The sequence below is a fragment of the Macaca mulatta genome, chromosome 13 (assembly GCF_049350105.2).
Source record: "Macaca mulatta isolate MMU2019108-1 chromosome 13, T2T-MMU8v2.0, whole genome shotgun sequence".
Taxonomy (NCBI): domain Eukaryota; kingdom Metazoa; phylum Chordata; class Mammalia; order Primates; family Cercopithecidae; genus Macaca; species Macaca mulatta.
Window position 1 is genome coordinate 92,271,566 of NC_133418.1, and position 19,600 is coordinate 92,291,165.

Below are 19,600 nucleotides of genomic sequence, written 5' to 3' on the forward strand. Positions count from 1 at the left end.
ATATATTTTCATATACAGACAACTTACACATGGCCATTGTTCCAGCTGATACATGGCCATTGTTCCAAGTTACAAGCTCAATATTAAACAATTTTACCCCCACACACAATGTAACAAAAGGTAGCTACAATCTGAGACAAGCCCACAAAATCATGTTTATTCATAATACATCGGAAGGATTTTACTTATAGAACTAGCTCGATAAGAAGCAGAGAATGTGGGCTGGGAGTGGTGGCTCACGCCTGTAATTCCAGTACTTTGGGAGGCCGAGGCAGGCGGATCACTTGAGGTCAGGAGTTCAAAACCAGCCTGGTCAACATGCTGAAACCCCATCTCTACTAAAAGTACAAAAAAAAAAATTAGACAGGCGAGGTGGCGGGCACTGTAATCCCAGCTAGTCAGGAGGCTGAGGAAGGAGAATTGTTCAAACCCGGCAGACTGAGGTTGCAGTGAGCTAAGATGGCGCCACTGCACTCCAGCCTGGGCAACAGAGGGAGACTCATTCTAAAAAAAAAAAAAAAGCAAGATGGAAGGAATAGGTGGGTATTTACAAGAAAGGGCAATGCAGAGAGGCCAAACTTAGTCAGGAAAGGCCTCTATGGGCCCATCCCCCAAAGGCTCAAAAGCATGTTTCTGTACTGCCTGGCTGCTATTACTAACACGTCTAAATAGATCAGCGCAATAAATGGAAAACTCTAGAAATAAGGAAAATATATCATTTCAAATTTGTTATAAACTATAAATTTGTAAATGAAACTTTTAAAGTCTACATTTGTAAAGCAAATAGGATATAGAAAATCAAATACCAACATACAACACAAACTGCCAATGTATACAGTTTTATCATAAAAATAAAATCAATTATCCACAAAAAATAAAAGTCTTACCTGTCAAATCAATTTGTAATTGGCTGATGTTCTTAGCAATATTCAACTGATCTTTTGCTTTTCTGTACTCATAATAATATAAAAACACATATGCACATTCCAGATGGAATTGAATAGCCAAGTATCGACCTGAATCATCTACAAACAGATTCTGTAGTTTCATCACTGTAAGACAAAAGATAAAACATTAAAAATTATGAGAATAAAAATATATTAACGTGGAAAATAGAGTCTATAATACATAAAGTATATAGTACATAGTCTCTGTTGTTAAATAATTTTAAACATTAAGACGTGAGGAATACAGGAACACTAATAGTTACCAGCCAGCATTCTCTAAGCACTTATATGCTCCAGACATGAGCTAAGGACATTATGTACACTATCTCCTTTATTCCACACAATCCTGGGAGATGATTCATAACCTTGCTCTTTCTCAGAGGATTTGTCTAAACCATGCAAAAAAAAAAAAAAAAATTTGGTGGGGGGACGGGCGCAGTGGCTCACACCTGTAATCCCAGTACTTTGGGAGGTTGAAGCGGGCAGATAACGAGGCCAGGCGTTCGAGACCAGCCTGACCAACATGGTGAAACTCCATCTCTACTAAAAATACAAAAATTAGCCAGTATGGTGGCGTGCGCCTGTAATCCCAGCTACTCAGGAGGCTGAGGCAGGAGAATCGCTTGAACCTGGGAGGCAGAGATTGCAGTGAGCTGAGATCGTACCACTGCACTCCAGCCTGAGCGGCAGAGCCAGTAACTGCCTCCAAAAAAAAAAAAATGGCCAGGGGTGGCTGGCTGTCAAGATGGCCAATAGGAACAGCTCCGGTCTGCAGCCCCCAGAGAAATCAAGGCAGAAGGTGGGTGATTTTTGCATTTCCAACTGAAGTACCAGGCTCATCTCACTGGGACTGGTTAGACAGTGGGTGCAGCCCATGGAGGGCAGGCCAAAGCAGGGTGAGGTGTTGCCTCACCCAGGAAGCACAAGAGTTCCGGGAACTCTCTCCCCTAGCCAAGGGAAGTCCTGAGGGACTGTACCATGAGAAACGGTACATTCTGGCCCAGATACTAAGCTTTTCCCATGTTCGCAACCCGCAGACCAGGAGATTCCCTTGGGTGCCTACACCACCAGGGCCCTGGGTTTCAAGCACAAAACTGGGCAGCCATTTGGGCAGACACCAAGCTAGCTGCAGAAGTTCTTTTTCACACCCCAGTGGCTCCTGGAATGCCAGCAAGACACAAGAGCCATTCACTCCCCTGGAAAGGGGCCCGAAGTCAGGGAGCCAAGTGGTCTAGCTCAGCTGATCCTACTCCCACGAAGCCCAGCAAGTTATGATCCACTGGCTTGAAATTCTCGCTGCCAGCACAGCAGTCTGGTCGACCTAGGATGCTCCAGTTTGGTGGAGGCAGAGGTGTTCGCCATTACTGAGGCTTGAGTAGGTGGTTTTCCCCACATAGTGTAAACAAAGAATCTCTGGGACACAGCTAAAGCAGTGTTTAGTGGGAAATTTATAGCACTAAATGCCCATAGGAGAGAGCGGGAAAGATAAAAAATTGACACCCTAACATCACAATTGAAAGAACTAGAGAAGCAAGAGCAAACAAATTCAAAGGCTAGCAGAAGGCAAGAAATATCTAAGATCACAGCAGAACTGAAGGAGACAGAGACACGAAAAACCCTTTGAAAAAAATCAATGAATACAGGAGCTGGTTTTTTGAAAAGGTTAACAAAATAGATAGACCACTAGCCAGACTAATAAAGAAGAAAAGAGAGAAGAATCAAATAGATGCAGTAAAAAATGATAAAGGGGATAGCACCACCGATCCCACAGAAATAGAAACTACCATCAGAGAATACTATAAACACCTCTACGCAAATAAACTAGAAAATCTAGAAGAAATGGATAAATTCCTGGACACATACACCCCCCCAAGACTAAACCAGGAAGAAGTCAAATCCCTGAATAGACCAATAACAAGTTCTGAAATTGAGACAGTAATTAATAGCCTACCAACCAAAAACAGCCCAGGACCAGACGGATTCACAGCCAAATTCTACCAGAGGTACAAAAAGGAACTGGTACCATTCCTTCTGAAACTATTCCAATCGATAGAAAAAAAGGGAATCCTCCCTAACTCATTTTATGAGGCCAGCATCATCCTGATACCAAAACCTGGCAGAGACACCAAAAAAAAAAAAAAAAAGAAAATTTCAGGCCAATATCCCTGATGAACATTGACGCGAAAATCCTAAATAAAACACTGGCAAACTGAATCCAGCAGCACATCAAAAAGCTTATCCACCACAATCAAGTTGGCTTCATCCCTGGGATGCAAGGCTGGTTCAACAGATGCAAATTATTAAATGTAATCCATCACATAAACAGAACCGAGACAAAAACCACATGTTTATCTCAACAGATGCAGAAAAAGCCTTCGATAAACTTCAACACGCCTTTATGCTAAAAACTCTCAATAAACTAGGTATTGATGGAATGGATCTCAAAATAATAACAGATATTTATGACAAACCCACAGTTAATATCATACTGAATGGGCAAAAGCTGGAAGCATTCCCTTTGAAAACTGGCACAAGACAAGGATGCCCTCTCTCACCACTCCTATTCAACATAGTATTGGAAGTTCTGGCCAGGGCAATCAGTCAAGAGAAAGAAAGAAAGGGTATTCAAATAGGAAGAGAGGAAGTCAATTTGTCTCTGTTTGCACATGACATTATCGTATATTTAGAAAACCCCATGGTCTTAGCCCAAAATCTCCTTAAGCTGATAAGCAACTTCCGCAAAGTCTCAGGATACAAAATCAATCTACAAAAATCACACATATTCCTATACACCAATAATAGAGAGCCAAACCATTAGTGAACTCCCATTCAAAATTGTTACAAAGAGAATAAAATACAACTTACAAGGGAAGTGAAGAACCTTTTCAAAAGGAGAACTACAAACCACTGCTCAAGGAAATAAGAAAGGGCACAAACAAATGGAAAAACATTCCATGCTCACAGATAGGAAGAATCAATATTATGAAAATGGCCATACTGCCCAAAGTAATTTATAGATTCAATGCTATCCCCATCAAGCTACCATCGACTTTCTTCACAGAATTAGAAAAAAACTACTTTAAATTTCATATGGAACCAAAAAGAGCCTGTATAGCCAAGACAATCCTAAGCAAAAAGAACAAAGCTGGAGGCATCACACTACCTGACTTCAAACTATACTACAAAGCTACAGTAACCAAAATAGCATTGTACCAGTACCAAAACAAATATATAGACCAATGAAACAGAGCAGAGGCCTCAGAAATAACGCCAAACATCTACAACCATTTGATCTTTGACAAACATGACAAAAACAAGCAACAGGGAAAGAATTCCCTATTTAATAAATGGTGTTGGGAAAACTGGCTAACCATATGCAGAAAACTGCAAATGGACCCCTTCCTTACACCTTATACAAAAATTAACTCAAGATGGATTAAAGACTTAAACATAAGACATAAAACCATAAAAATCCTATTAGAAAACCTAGGCAATACCATTCAGGACATAGGCATGGGCAAGGACTTCATGTCTAAAACACCAAAAGCAATGGCAACAAAAGCCAAAATTGACATATGGGATCTAATTGAACTAAAGAGCTTCTGTACAGCAAAAGAAACTACCATCAGAGTGAACAGGCAACCTACAGAATGAGAGAAAATTTTGCAATCTATCCATCTGACAAAGGGCTAATATCCAGAATCTACAAAGAACTTAAAACAAATTTACAAGAAAAAACAACTCCATCAAAAAGTGGGCGAAGGATATGAACAGACATTTCTCAACAAAAGACACTTATGAGGTCAATAAACATATGAAAAAAAGCTCATCATCACTGGTCATTAGAGAAATGCAAATCAAAACCACACTGAGATACCACCTCATGCCAGTTAGAATGGCGATCATTAAAAAGGAAACAACAGATGCTGGAGAGGATGTGGAGAAATAGGAACACTTTTACACTGTTGGTGGGAATGTAAATCAGTTCAACCATTGTGGAAGACAGTGTGACGATTCCTCAAGGATCTAGAACCAGAATTACCATTTGACCCAGTAATCCCATTACTGGGTATATACCCAAAGGATTATAAATCATTCTACTATGAAAACACATGCACACATATGTTTACTGCAGCACTGTTCACAATAGCAAAGACTTGGAGTCAACCCAAATGCCCATCAATGAGAGACTGGATAAAGAAAATGTGGCACATATACATCATGGAATACTATGTGGCTATAAAAAAGGATGATTTCATGTCTTTTGCAGTGACATGGATGAAGATGGAAACCATCATTCTCAGCAAACTAACACAGGAACAGAAAAATAAACACTGCATGTTCTCATAGGAGTTGAACAATGAGAACACATGGACACAGGGAGGGGAACATCATGGTGGGTAGGAGACTAAGGGAGGGATAGCATTAGGAGAAATACCTAATGTAGATGATAGGTTGATGGATGCAGCAAACCACCATGGCATGTGCATACCTATGTAACAAACCTGCATGTTCTGCACATGTATCCCAGAACTTAAAGTATAATAAAATAAAATTTTTTTTAATGGCAACATAAGGTGTTGATGCAAAGTACCATGAATATGCAACAGTTAAACATATTTATGTAGTATGAAAATGTATGCATGGAAGAAACTGGTTAGAACCAAATATCAAATTGGTAAGATAAAGAAAAAATAAAGAGTTGTATTTCAATGAGACCCTTAAAAAAAAGAAAAAAAAAAAAGAGGCAACACAGAAAATCTGATGAAGAGGATATCAGTTTACAAGTTTTCTTCATAGAGAATGTAGAATTTCTCCCTTGAAAGAAATGGGGAGGCTGGGCATGGTGGCTCACGCTATAATCCAAGTGCTTAGGAAGACCTAGGCGGAAAGATTGCTTGAAGCCAGGAGTTCACGACAAGCCTGAGCAACACAGAGTGGCTTCATCTCAACAAAAAAATAAAAATGTTAGTCAGGCATAGTGGAGCATGCCTGAAATTCCAAGTACTCAGGAGGCTGAGGCGGGAGGATCATTTGAACCCAAAAGTTCAAGGTTGCAGTGAGTTATGACTGTGCTACTGCACTCCAGTCTAGGTGACAGACTAGACCCTGTCTCTAAAAATCAAAGAAAAAGGGAAACAGATAAACATCCATATGTCTAATACAGTATGAACATCAAATAAAGAATAAGTGAATATTAGCTTGGCAGTCAGATTCCAATTTATTTCTCTCAATATCTAAGATGAAAAGAATGGAGGATAATAACCTAGTAAAACAGCATCTGAAATAAAATGACTGTCAAAATTAATTACATACAAAGACAGGCTAGTTGACATACACCAAGTAACAAGGGTGTCTAACAGGTACCCTTATCCAATTGATCCCCCAAATAGAATTCCCTTCTATAATATCGCTGACAAACTATATCTCACAAATGTTTCCAATATGTTAGCCAGCATTTCACAAAATAACCTACCAGAATGAATACATAATGAATGAATGGAACACAAAGGCTGATGACAGTTTTCCCATCATTCAAACTGAAAGAGAAGTTATTTTTACTAATATCTACTCTGCCTAGCAATGGGTATTTTACATGTTGTTTTATTTAATTCTCACAATGATGTATTGGAGGCTGACATTATCTCCACTTAATTCATTATAAAATTGAGCTCAGGCTGGGCACAGAGCCTCACACCTACAATTCCAGCACTTGGGGAGGCTGAGTAAGAGTATCACTTGAAGCCAGGAATTCAAGACCAGACTGGGCAACATAGCAAGACCACATCTCTACAATAAATTAGTCAAGCATGGTAGTATGCTCCTGTAGTCCCAGATACTGGGGAGGCTGAAGTGGTAGGATCGCTTGAGCCCAGGAGGTTGAGGTTGCAGTGAGTTATTATTATACCACTGCACTCCAGCCTAAGCATCGGAGCAGTCTCTGAAAAAACTTTAAAAGGCCAGGCACAGTGGCTCACACCTGTAATCCCAGCACTTTGGGAGGCCGAGGCGGGTGGATCGCGAGGTCAGGAGATCGAGACCATCCTGGCTAACACGGTGAAACCCCGTCTCTACGAAACATACGGGCATGGTGGTGGGGGCCTGTACTCCCAGCTACTCGGGAGGCTGAGGCAGGAGAATGGCGTGAACCCGGGAGGCGGAGCTTGCAGTGAGCGGAGATCACGCCACTGCACTCCAGCCTGGGCGACACAGCGAGATTCCGTCTCAAAAAAAAAGAAAAAAATGTTAAATAGGGCCGGGTGCAGGGACTCATGTCTGTAATCCCAGCACTTTGGGAGGCCGAAGCAGTGGATCACCTGAGGTCAGGAGATTGAGACCAGCCTGGCCAACGTGGTGAAACCCCGTCTCTACCAAAAATATAAAATTAGCTGGACGTGCTGGCACGCTCCTGAAATGCCAGCTTCTCGGGAGGCTGAGGCTGGAGAATCACTTGAACCCTGAAGCTGGAGGCTGCAGTAAGCTGAGATAGAGCCATTGCACTCCAGCCTGAGCAAAAAAAGAATGAAACTCTGTCTCAAAAAAAAAAATTAAATTAAATTAAATTAAATTAAAATTAAAAAAAGAAAAGAAAATTGAGCTCAGTTTACTGACTAGTCACCTCATTAAGTGGCAATGCCAGGATGTGAATCCAAGCTTGTAGGGAAAAGGGGTACGGAGAAGTTGTCAGGGGAAGGATAAAGGTGCAGAGCTGATGCTACAAAAGCCCAATCTACTTTATCACCTATAATCTGGCAGAAACACCTACAGCTAAGAAACAGATACCCCTTTGTCTTTATGTGAGCTGAAATTTAAATGGGTCTGAAAAAGAAAGACAGTGTTTTTCTATAGTCCACTTAAGAGATTCTCTGGAGTCAAAGAGAGTAAGTCAAGATGCACATGCCTCACCTCAGAAGGCACATAGGCATCCTAACGTGAACTTCACTATGAAAACCCCTGAATAGATCTCATCCATGCAAACCAAACCCAGAAAAAGCTGGATCCAATAATACTTAATGCTCTTGATGAGGGCTTCTTTTTTTTTAATGTTCTCCTTTTGTCTGCCCATTATTCCTGAGTGTCTAGTCATTACTCTCAGAAATATAATAACCTTCTATGACCTTAGTACAATTCACAAGTGACACAATTTTGCTTGGCTGCCAATGACAGTAATCTTCCCAAAATGTTCTGGATGCAAAAATCAAGGGACACAAGGGTTGGCCAAGGTTCTTAAAAATCTTCTCTCAAGTATCATGGAAAGGACATTTACTGCATTTAATAAGGCTTACTAAGTTGTGATAGCTCAGGTAGGTCTACTATCAAATTTAAACTGTACTAAGAATACATAAATAAGTCACACAAATGCCCAAAATTGGTTGTATATATCTATCTTCCCTTCTATCTACCTACCAACTTTTCTGCCCACCTATCTATACATATGTATATATGCATGTACTATCAGTATAACTGGCTTTGTTCTTGTACTTCCGTGCTTTCTCTGCATTATCTTATACATTCAGAGATCAAATGTTGGATAAATAAAGTAGGGGAGCTCGGGCATGATGGCTCATGCTTGTAATCTTAGCACTCTGGGAGGTCAAGGCAGGCGGGTCATCTGAGCTCAGGAGTTCGAGACCAGCCTGGCCAACATGGTGAAACCTCATTTCTACTAAAAATACAAAAATTAGCTGGGCATGGTGGTGTGCGCCTTGTAGTCTCAGCCACTCAGGAGGCTGAGGTAGGAGAATTACTTGAGCCTGCGAGGTGGAGGTGGCAGTGAGCCAAGATCACACCACTGCACTCCAGCCTGGGTGACAGAGCCAGACCCAGTCTCAAAAGAAAACAAAAAAAAGAAAAAAAGAAAAAGCATCCATACCTACCTCATAGTTCAACTAAAGAACCGCAAATACAAAGTAAAAATCTTAAGACGAGCAAAAGAAAATAGGTGGACTAGTTACACAGAAAGAGCAATTGGACCAATACTGATTTCTCAACACCAACAATGAAAACCAAAAACATGGCCAGGAGTGGTGGCTCACGCCTGAGGTCAGGAATTCAAGACCAGCCTGGCCAACATGGTGAAATCCTGTCTCTACTAAAAACACAAAAATTAGCCGGGTGTGGTGGCCTGCAATCCCAGCTACTAGAGAGGCTGGGGTGGAAGAATTGCTTGAACCTAGGAGGCAGAGGTTGCAGTGAATGTAGATTGTGCCACTGCACTCCCACTCTAGCCCGGGCGACAAGAGTGAGACTGTCTCAAAAAAAAAAAAAAAAGAAAGACAGAAAAGTATCTTCATGGTGCTGCCTAGAATCTTTTAGTCAACAGTTCAAGGAGAGAAACAAGAACATCTCCAAGCAAACAGAAACAGAGAGTTTATCACCAAGATATGCTTATTCAAGTGGAATGACTGCTAAATTATTTTACATCACTTTTAGCATACAAAAACATAACTTTTCAGTTTCACCTGCCCTAAGTGGAAAGAATAATGAGAAAACGTTGCCCAAAGGCAGATGAGAAAAGAGACAAAGGCTACGACCTGACACAGCAGTTTCAAACTTCAAAAAATCGTACATTTTCAGTTTGGAAAGTAAGAAGGCCCAATCTCTGTATGAACAAGTTTAAGAAGGATTGAGGCTTTTATCTATTTTTAAAGCTTCCGATATAGAGTAAAAGTTGAAAGCTGTCAGAAGTATTCAGCAGAAAAACTTTCCAATGTAATTAAGCTACTGATGAAGACATAAAACTCTGAGGAAAAAAGAGCAATGAAGATAGAGAACTGCTGTTTCCCCCAGAGCAGTACAGTCAACCAAACATCCACATTCTCCTGAGAAGCTGAATTTCATATATATCAGACAAGCATAAAGAAAAACAAATAATGTCTCCAGGTAATACCTGCATAGAGATACAGATTCAGAAATAACAATAGTATGAAAGATGATGGCTTGAAATATATCTGAACCTAGGCCGGGCACAGTGGCTCACACCTGTAATCCCAGCACTTTCGGAGGCTGAGGCAGGCAGATCACTTGAGGTCAGGAGTTTGAGAGCAGCCTGGCCAACATGGTGAAACCCTATCTCTACTAAAAATACAAAAATTAGCCGGTTGTGGTGGTGAGCACCAGTAGTCCCAGCTGCTTGGGAGGCTGAAGCGGGAGAATCACTTGAACCCGGAAGGCAGAGGTTGCAGTGAGCCAAGATTCCACCAGCACATTCCAGTCTGGGTAACAAAGGAAGACTCCATTTCAAAAAAAAAAAAAAGAAAGAAAGAAAAAAAAAAAGAAAGAAATCGATTTGAACGTGCAAAATGAGGAAAAGTTACAGCTGGTATCTCTGGATTAGAATAAAAATAAGTAGGGGTAGGGTGTTGTGGCTCACACCTGTAATCCTGGCACTTTGGGAGGCTGAGGTGGACGGATCACTTGAGGTCAGGAGTTCGAAACCGGCCTGGCCAACATGGTGAAACTCCATCTCTACTAAAAATACAAAAAAATTAGCTGTGCATAGTGGCAGGCGCCTGTAGTCCCAGCTATTCAGGAGGCTGAGGCAGGAGAATCGCTTGAACCCGGGAGGCAGAGGTTGCAGTGAACCGAGATTGCGCCACTGTACTCCAGCCTGGGCGACAGAGCGAGACTCCATCTCAAAAAAAAAGAAAAAAAAAGAAATATATCTGAACCTGCAAAATAAGGAAAAGTTACAGCTGATAACTCTGGATTAGAATATAAGTAGGGGCTGGGCGAAGTGGCTCACGCCTGTAATCCTAGCACTTTGTGAGGCCAAAGCGAGCAGATCACTTGAGATCAGGAGTTTGAGATCAGCCTGGCCAACATGGTGAAACCGTCTCTACTAAAAATACAAAAATTAGCTGGGCGTGGTGGCGGGCACCTGTAATCCCAGCTACTTGGGAGGCCGAGGCAGGAGAATCACTTGAACCTGGGATGTGGAGGCTGCAGTGACCCAAGATCATGCCACTGCACTCCAGCCTGGGCAACAGAGCAAGACTCCGCCTCAAAAAAAAAAAAGTCTGTGACTGTTTCAAATTTTAATTGTTCCAAGGGTTTTCTTGATAAGCCATGAAAACCAGGGAGGAATATGGCTTATCATGTCTAAATAGGAAAGTGCTTGCCAACTCCAACTCATTTCCTCTAAAAAAATTCTCTTCCTGCTATACTTTGCAAGCTTCATTTCCTGTTGTGGACCCCTCTAATTTCTCATTCGTTCTCCTGCCTCTCTCCTTTCCCAACTATCTCCCTCTCTTCCATTGTATAACCTTTAATCCCTATCGATTGAGTTATTAGTGATTCTTAGAACTGTGCTAAATCAGGCCGGGCACAGTGGCTCACACCTGTAATCTCAGCACTTTGGGAGGCTGAGGTGGGCGGATCATGAGGTCAGGAGATGGAGACCATCCTGGCTAACACGGTGAAACCCTGTCTCTACTGAAAATACAAAAAAATTAGCCAGGAGTGGTGGCGGGCGCCTGTAGTCCCAGCTACTTGGGAGGCTGAGGCAGGAGAACAGCGTGAACCGGGAAGGCGGAGCTTGCAGTGAGCCGAGATCACGCCACTGCACTCCAGCCTAAGCGACAGAGCGAGACTCCGTCTCAAAAAAAAAAAAATTGTGCTAGATCTTACTGCAAGGTTTAAGTCCTACTCTTCCCTAAAAATGGGGTGGGGTAGGAAGAGCTAGGTAGCTAAGAAGCAAAGACACACAATCATTATTGAATGATTCAATATGCAGTTAGTTTGATTCTAAATTGTGTGCCATTGACCAAAAGTAGCAGAGGGGGAAACCCATAAAGATTGGATAATTGAACAAACCTTATCAGAAGGGTGGGGCCTTAAAAGATGGGTAGAATTTGGCTGCAACCTCACATCAAGTTTGTAAGGTTTACCAAGGAGGGTCTATGTGTGTCTCATCCACAGGCATGGGCCCAGCACCTATCACAACTCAAATAATATCCTCGGTGTGAGCAAATATTCTAAAAACCCTTTCGTGGTGACCACCAAGGAGATGAAAATCCAGCATCCTCATGATCTAGCTCCTCCCCATCCGGAAAACCTCATCAGCTGAGACACACGCCCTTCACACTCCGCTCCAGGCATTCCAAACTACTGGAATTCCCAAATTCACAAAGACGTTCCAAGTCTCTGTACCTCTCTTTGTACATAGTACATGTCCTTTCCAAGTTCTCTACCTAAAAAATCCCCACCATTCTTTAAGATTCAGTGCAAATATCAGCCACTTGGTGAAGCTTTCTCTGACCTCCCGGTTCAGAACAATCATATTCTCTCCCTCATTCCTTACTCTGCATTACCTGTTTGTCCAACCTGTACTTTAGTCCTTATCTCACTAAGTTCACTGATATCCACAGCACCTAGCACAGTTTCTGGAACACAACAAGCACTCAAGAGTTTATTAAATTAAATATCAAATTCAGCAGGAGATAGAAGGCCAAAGATAAAACTGGGACTAATAAAAAATTTCCCCATTAAAAACATAAGACATTATGAAATTGGCATTTAGAACACTCAAGCCAGTACTCAATAGCAGTGTTGTTCAATGCAACTTTCCCTGATGTTATTGAGCAGTCTACAGCTGCACTGTCCAGGTGGCAGCCATTAGCTACATGTGGCTTCTGAGCACTTGAAATGTGCCCAGTAACTGAGGAGCTGAATTTGCAATTTCATCTATTCTACTTTATTTGAATTTAAGTAGCCATACATGGCTAGTAGCTACTATATTGAACAGCACAGCTCTAGTTAGCAGAAATACTGCATGCAAGTGACAATATAAGATTTTGTAATTAATTTTAAAAGTACTGGGTGACAAAGCGAGACTCCGTCTTTCAAAAAAAAAAAAAGTGCTTTGTAGCAATCACTAATCTTAACAATGAAATGAGCTCCTTCACCAAGTAATCTCTGAAACTGTCCAATAAAAAAGGGGATAATTTTTTAGACACAAACTTCCAAGAGTCCACCATTAGTATGAGAAGCTGGACTACAAAACGTCACATTATTTTATACCTGGAAAGAATTCAAAGATTATTTTATAAGGAAGCAAACCTTGGTTTAGAAGTCAAGTGAACTGCTTGAGTTCACACAGGGAATCAAGAACTAAAAGCTAGATTTTAAAATGCTATGTCAGGCTGGGCATGGTGGCTCATGCCTGTAATCCCAGCACTTTGGGAGGCTGAGGCTGGCGGATCACAAGGTCAGGAGATCGAGACCATCCTGGCTAACACAGTGAAACCCCGTCTCTACTAAAAATACAAAAAACAATTAGCTGGGCATAGTGGCGGGCGCCTGTAGTCCCAGTTACTCAGGAGGCTGAGGCAGGAGAAGGGCATGAACCCGGGAGGCGGAGCTTGCTGTGAGCCGAGACGCGCCACTGCACTCCAGCCTGGGCGACTGAGCGAGACTCCGTCTCAAAAAAAAAAAAGGTGTTTTTTAAAAGGCACACTATATACACTATTACACCATCTTTGGCTCTACCTCATAGTTGTGAGGAATAAGCTAGTTAATATAATTAAAGACTTCAAAGAGTGCTTGATATGGTGTATACACTACAGTAATGTTAGCTGCATTATCAAAAGCAAGGGAAAGTGTCAGCAGGACTTGGAGTAAGAAACTCCACATCATTGTGCTGGTTCTTGGGCAACTTCTCTAAGTCTCAATTCTTTGTAAAATGATTTAGCTAGACAAGATTATCTCTAAAGGGCCTTTCCAAACTAAAGATTTCAGATTAGGATAAAAGCTGTAGATATGGAAAAGAGAGATCGATATGGGTCCCTTGGGGAAGAATTGGTAAGATTTAAGAACTGGCTAGAAATGCAGAATGGTGGAAAACAATGAGTCAACAATGGAAGCAAAGTTTTGAGCTTTGAAGATAGATAACCCAAGGTTTAAATTTAAAAAGGAGCATGTTGACCCAATAGGCATATATTCTTATTTTAATAAATCAGGAGGTTCTCCCTGGAATGAATATTTGTGACATTCTGGATCAAAATGTCACCCACACTTAAAATGTATGCTAAAACCAAAATCTCTTCTCATGAGATTACTTAAATGCTATGCTAAAATGAAATCCTTAATGGACAATTATAATTACAGACAATGATGTTTGGTACATTCAATAACATTTATTCCAAAGTATCAAATTTATGAAAAGAAATCAATGTATGCATCAGTTACCAAATGACTGTTTTCTTTCTTTTTTTTTTCTTTTTTTTTTTTTGAGATGGAGTCTCACTCTGTCACCCAGGCTGGAGTGCAGTGGTGTGATCTTGGCTCACGGCAACCTCTACCACCGGGTTCAAGAGATTCTCCTACCTCAGCCTCCCGAGTAGCTGGGATTACAGGCACACACCACAATGTCTGGCTAATTTTTATGTTTTTAGTAGAGATAAGGTTTCACCATGTTGGCCAGGCTGGTCTTGAACTCTTGACCTCAGGTGATCCACTGCGTCAGCCTCCCAAAGCGCTGGGATTACAGGCATGAGTCACAGTGGAGACTGTTGTTTTGAACACTTTTTCAGTGTGGAAACAACCTAATCCCGGAGTCACAGAGCTGCCTGAAACGTCACAGCAGGACTTGATGACAGTATTTTAACCCGGTTTCTCTTAGTGACTTTATGAGGTCATCTTCAAACAGCTAAAGTACAATATTACCTCTCATGCACTACACATAACATGTTTTCAGCACTGGATGCCACGATCAATTGTTGTATGCCCCAAAGTAGTTCTTTAGAGAATCATGCTTTCATTTAGTGTGACATCCAAAAGAATGCTTTAGATTGTACTGAGAAATATATTTTCAAGATTCTGACCTACTCCTATTATAGACGTAATCAGCCCAGCAAAGTTATGCTGACATTATGATAGGCTCCATTCCACTGTATTATACTGGTGTAACATGTCTGGACAAAAACCTAAATATCATAGTTGTTCATAAAATCCTTTGCTTATATTTCACAGAATGAAAAAAACAATCCTGCCAACTTTCTGATGATCCTTCAAGGGCAAGATTTCAAATATAATACCCTTCTCTGGGCACTGAATCTTATTTCAGTTATAAGTGACCGTTTGGACAACATTTGGATCAAATCCCAGAACAAAACATTTTAAAAATGAAATCGTTCATGAAAGGTTATAATTCAGTACTAGCTATGAACCTATTTAGACCTAGCCAAAATGGACCATTTTATGACTAGATATACTGAAAAGTGCCATTGATTAGCCTAGAACAGCAACATAAAAAATTCTTAGTTGCAAGGCAAAGCAAATGACATGCTGAAATACAACACAGAAAAGAACTGCGACCTCTTGGGGAATGAGTCACTTAAAGTCACATTTTCCAGCTATCTTAGTTTCTGGTTTGGAACTTAATTTTAACTCACAGAATAGAATCCTCTCCAAAACATACCATATGGTTCCTACTTTTTATTTTATTTTATTTATTTATTTATTTTATTTTATTTTTTTGAGATGCAGTCTTGCCCTGTCGCCCAGGCCGGAGTGCAATGACGTGATCTTGGCTCACTGCAACCTCTGCCTCCTGGGTTCACACAATTCTCCTGCCTCAGCCTCCTGAGTAGCTCGGATTAAGGTGCCTGCCACCACGCCCAGCTAATTTTTGTATTTTAGTAGAGACGGGGTTTCACCATGTTGGCCAGGCTGGTCTCAAACTCCTGAGCTCGTGATCTACCCGCCTCGGCCTCCCAAAGTGCTGGGATTACAGGTGTGAGCCACCGTGCCTGGCCCAGTTCCTACCTTTTAAAAAGATACATAAGGAAAGCATACAAGGATGTTGGTATGAGAGGGTCAGGTTCCAGAACCAATCCTCGGATACCAAGGGATGACTTACAACATTTATGATCACATCTAATAGGCCCTCTGCTTGACCCCCAGCCTTATGTTACCTAAATATCTTGAAAGAATATAAACTAAGTCCTGGAACAAACGACATAAATGAATCAATTATTATACTGATTGAATAATACTTTCATTATTATCTCTATTTGAATTATGTATGCATGGTCATTTTATCTAAGATTAGCATATGTTTATGTATTTCTGTCCTAGAATAAAATAAAAACTGAGAAATTAGTTTCAACCACTCACCTGGCTTAGTAATATTTATGACTAAACAAGCTATAGTCCTCTCCACTGTATTCTGGCCTAGCTTGTTACTGTAAAAACTCTTGAAGGATTGCGGGCTCAGTGGCCCACGCCTGTAATCCCAGCACTTTGGGAGGCCAAGGCAGGCTGATCACCTGAGGTCAGGAGTTCAACACCAACCTGACCAAAATGGAGAAACCCTGTCTCTACTAAAAGTACAAAATTAGCCGGGTGTGGTGGCACATGCCTGTAATCCCAGCTACTCAGGAGGCTGAGGCAGGAGAATTGTTTGAACCTAGGAGGCGGAGGTTGCGGTGAGCCAAGATCGCGCCATTGCACTCCAGCCTGGGCAACAAGAGCAAAATTCTGTCTCAAAACATAACATAACATAACATAACATAACATAACATAACATAACATAACATAACATAACATAACATCTCTTGAAGGAAACAGATGCCCAAAAGGTACAGGAGCCTCTTATATTATATATGTATATATGCATATAATATATAATATATATAAAAATATATAAGGTCAGGCGCGGTGGCTCAAGCCTGTAATCTCAGCACTTTGGGAGGCTGAGACGGGCGGATCATGAGATCAGGAGATCGAGACCATCCTGGCTAACACGGTGAAACCCCGTCTCTACTAAAAAATATAAAAAACTAGCCGGGAGTGGTGGCGGGCGCCTGTAGTCCCAGCTACTCGGGAGGATGAGGCAGGAGAATGGTGTGAACCCGGAAGGCGGAGCTTGTAGTGAGCTGAGATCCGGCCACTGCACTCCAGCCTGGGCGACACAGCGAGACTCCGTCTCAATAAATAAATAAATAAATAAATAAAAATATATAATATATATTATATATAACATGAGAGTTATGTTATACCTTCATGAATCTGCTACCTCCATCAAGTACAGATCACTTTTCTCCACACAGAATGATGCTAACTACCACTCCCCATGTCCCTTGGACACACACGTACATATTCATTCCATACTCCTTGAATCCGAAAGGAGTCTGGGCTTTGGAACCAGACACAGCTAAAGTCAAATCCCATCTCTGTCACTCAAAAACTCATGGTCAAGTCCAAGCTCATTTACGTTCACGTATTCCTTCACCACAGGAGAATCTGTTTTTGTTTGGTGTGGCAACTTTCGTCCAAAAAAACCATCCCCAAAACTAGGAAGACTGGAAACCAAGTGTTAAGGCACCTAAGATTCTCCTCTTTTTCAAAGTCTTTCCCTAGGATACAGGAGGGATATCTGCAACAAAGGCAGCAGGAGGCACTTACATGGATGTTTGGTTTATAATTATTTGGCAAATTTTTCATTTAGGTTTTAGGTATTTTTCTGCATGTATATTATACGTTACAAAAAATACTAATAAAATCAAATACAAAATAGCCTCCTTACCTATTGTTAACTTCAGTGAAACTTGTTTTCTATCAACTGTTTTCTTACGCTTTTCTTGATGTACTCAGTAGGATATAGGATAATTCCTTATTCTTTGTGTAATTTAATACTATTTACTCCAGCTTAACTTAGTTAAGGACTTTTTTAAAAAAAAAGAATTAAGGTGAGTACATTTGTTTCCAATGCGGCTTCTTAAAGAACAGAAAAAAATTACAATATCTTTAAACAATTTGAGATAAAATCATACAGCAAATCACCCTTACTCAGTAGGTAAAGTAAGTGAAAGTAGATATCTTTTTTAAACTAAAATGACCAAAAGGAACTCTATAATCTGACAACATAACAACTTGTGATATTCTACATCAAAAAAAAAGAAAGAGCCGGGCGCGGTGGCTCAAGCCTGTAATCCCAGCACTTTGGGAGGCCGAGACGGGCGGATCACGAGTTCAGGAGATCGAGACCATCCTGGCTAACACGGTGAAACCCCGTCTCTACTAAAAAAATACAAAAAAAATTAGCCGGGCGAGGTGGCGGGCGCCTGTACTCCCAGCTACTCGGGAGGCTGAGGCAAGAGAATGGCGTGAACCTGGGAGGCGGGGCTTGCAGTGAGCTGAGATCCGGCCATTGCACTCCAGCCTGGGCAACAGAGCTAGACTCCGTCTCAAAAAAAAAAAAAGAAAGAAACAACTCCAAACAAAAAGGCATTACTACCGGACAAAAAAATAAACAAAAAAGGAGTATATCAGTCAAGTAATTAGAACGGAGCTACATGCCCATATCAAACAAAATCTGCTACATACCTTGATCAATACAGTTTTCAGCAAGAGTAAAAAGCAGAGGTGAGCGTTCCTCAAGCAAATGCTGATGAATATTCACACATCTCAAAGTCCACCATGGCAAGCTCTAGGAAAAAAACACCACGTAAGCTGAAATAAAAGGATACTTTAGAAAACTTTTTACATTAACTGAGATTTTTAGAATTTTTTTACATTCATTAAATTTATTCCTCAATAAGATTACCCATCCACTGCTCTCTTTAGTAATAACAAAACCCACATCTATGTCTTCCATAAGAATAACACCTCACCTCCATTCTCTCCGAGCCTGTATTTTTTTTTTTTTTAGCCATTTGGACTTCCTGATGCCATTTTGAACTTGTCGTCTCCTCCTTTAAAATATAAGTTGTGGCTGGGCATGGTGGCTCATGCCTGTAATCACAACATTTTGGGAGGCTGAGGCGGGTAGATCACAAGGTCAGGAGTTCAAGACCAACCTGGCCAACATGGTGAAACCCCATCTCTACAAAAATACAAAAATTAGCCGGGCGTGGTAGCAGGCACCTGTAGTCCCAGCTACTCAGGAAGCTGAGACAGGAGAATCACTTGAACCCCAGAGGCGGAGGTTGCAGTAAGCCAAGATCGTGCCACTGCACTTCACCCAGGGTGACAGAGAGAGACTCCTCAAAAAAAAAAAAAATACACACACACACGTGTGTGTGTATACATATATATATATGTTGTAATTGCCAGGTGCAGTGGCTCCCACCTTTGGGAGGCTGAGGCAGGTGGATCACCTGAGGTCAGGAGTTTGAGACCAGCCTGGCCAACATGGTGAAACCCTGTCTCTACTAAAAATACAAAACAACCAGGCATGGTGATGCGCACCTGTAGTCCCAGCTACTCAGGAGGCCGAGGCAGGAGAATTGCTTGAACCTGGGAGGCAGAGGTTGCAGTGAGCCGAGGATGCACCACTGCACTCTAGCCTGGGCGACACGGCGAGACCCTGTCTCAAAAAAAAAAAAAAAACGGTTGTATTCATCCTGCTCTGTGGCACTCTCTTACCACTTTAATCCAAGTACCAACTCCTTCAGAGGCCTCCCACAAGAACCCCCTATGGGGGTGATTTTTCCATCACCTGAACTTCCAGCACATTATCTGTAATTCCCTTGCAAACACATTCCACTGCATTTTATGTATGTCATGCCAGGTTCCAATACTGTCTACTATCCAACAAGATAAGAAATCCCGTCTTATTCATCTCTATATCCTCCTCAAAGCAATATATTTTACACAATCTACTAAGAAATACCTTGGATTCAGATGTTCCCCCAAACTGAGAAGATTGC

General features: G+C 41.3%; 1 protein-coding gene across 1 annotated transcript in view; it reads right to left on the bottom strand.

Annotated features, from left to right (window-relative positions):
• TTC27 (tetratricopeptide repeat domain 27) overlaps nucleotides 1-19,600 on the bottom strand; it is a 177,032-nt gene that overhangs the window by 139,089 nt on the left and 18,343 nt on the right. The window contains exons 5-6 of the mRNA XM_001106562.4: nucleotides 18,276-18,378; nucleotides 888-1,052 (exon numbers count right to left, since the gene is read on the bottom strand). Of these exons, the coding sequence (XP_001106562.2) occupies nucleotides 888-1,052; nucleotides 18,276-18,378 (268 nt within the window). The remainder of the gene's footprint in view (nucleotides 1-887; nucleotides 1,053-18,275; nucleotides 18,379-19,600) is intronic.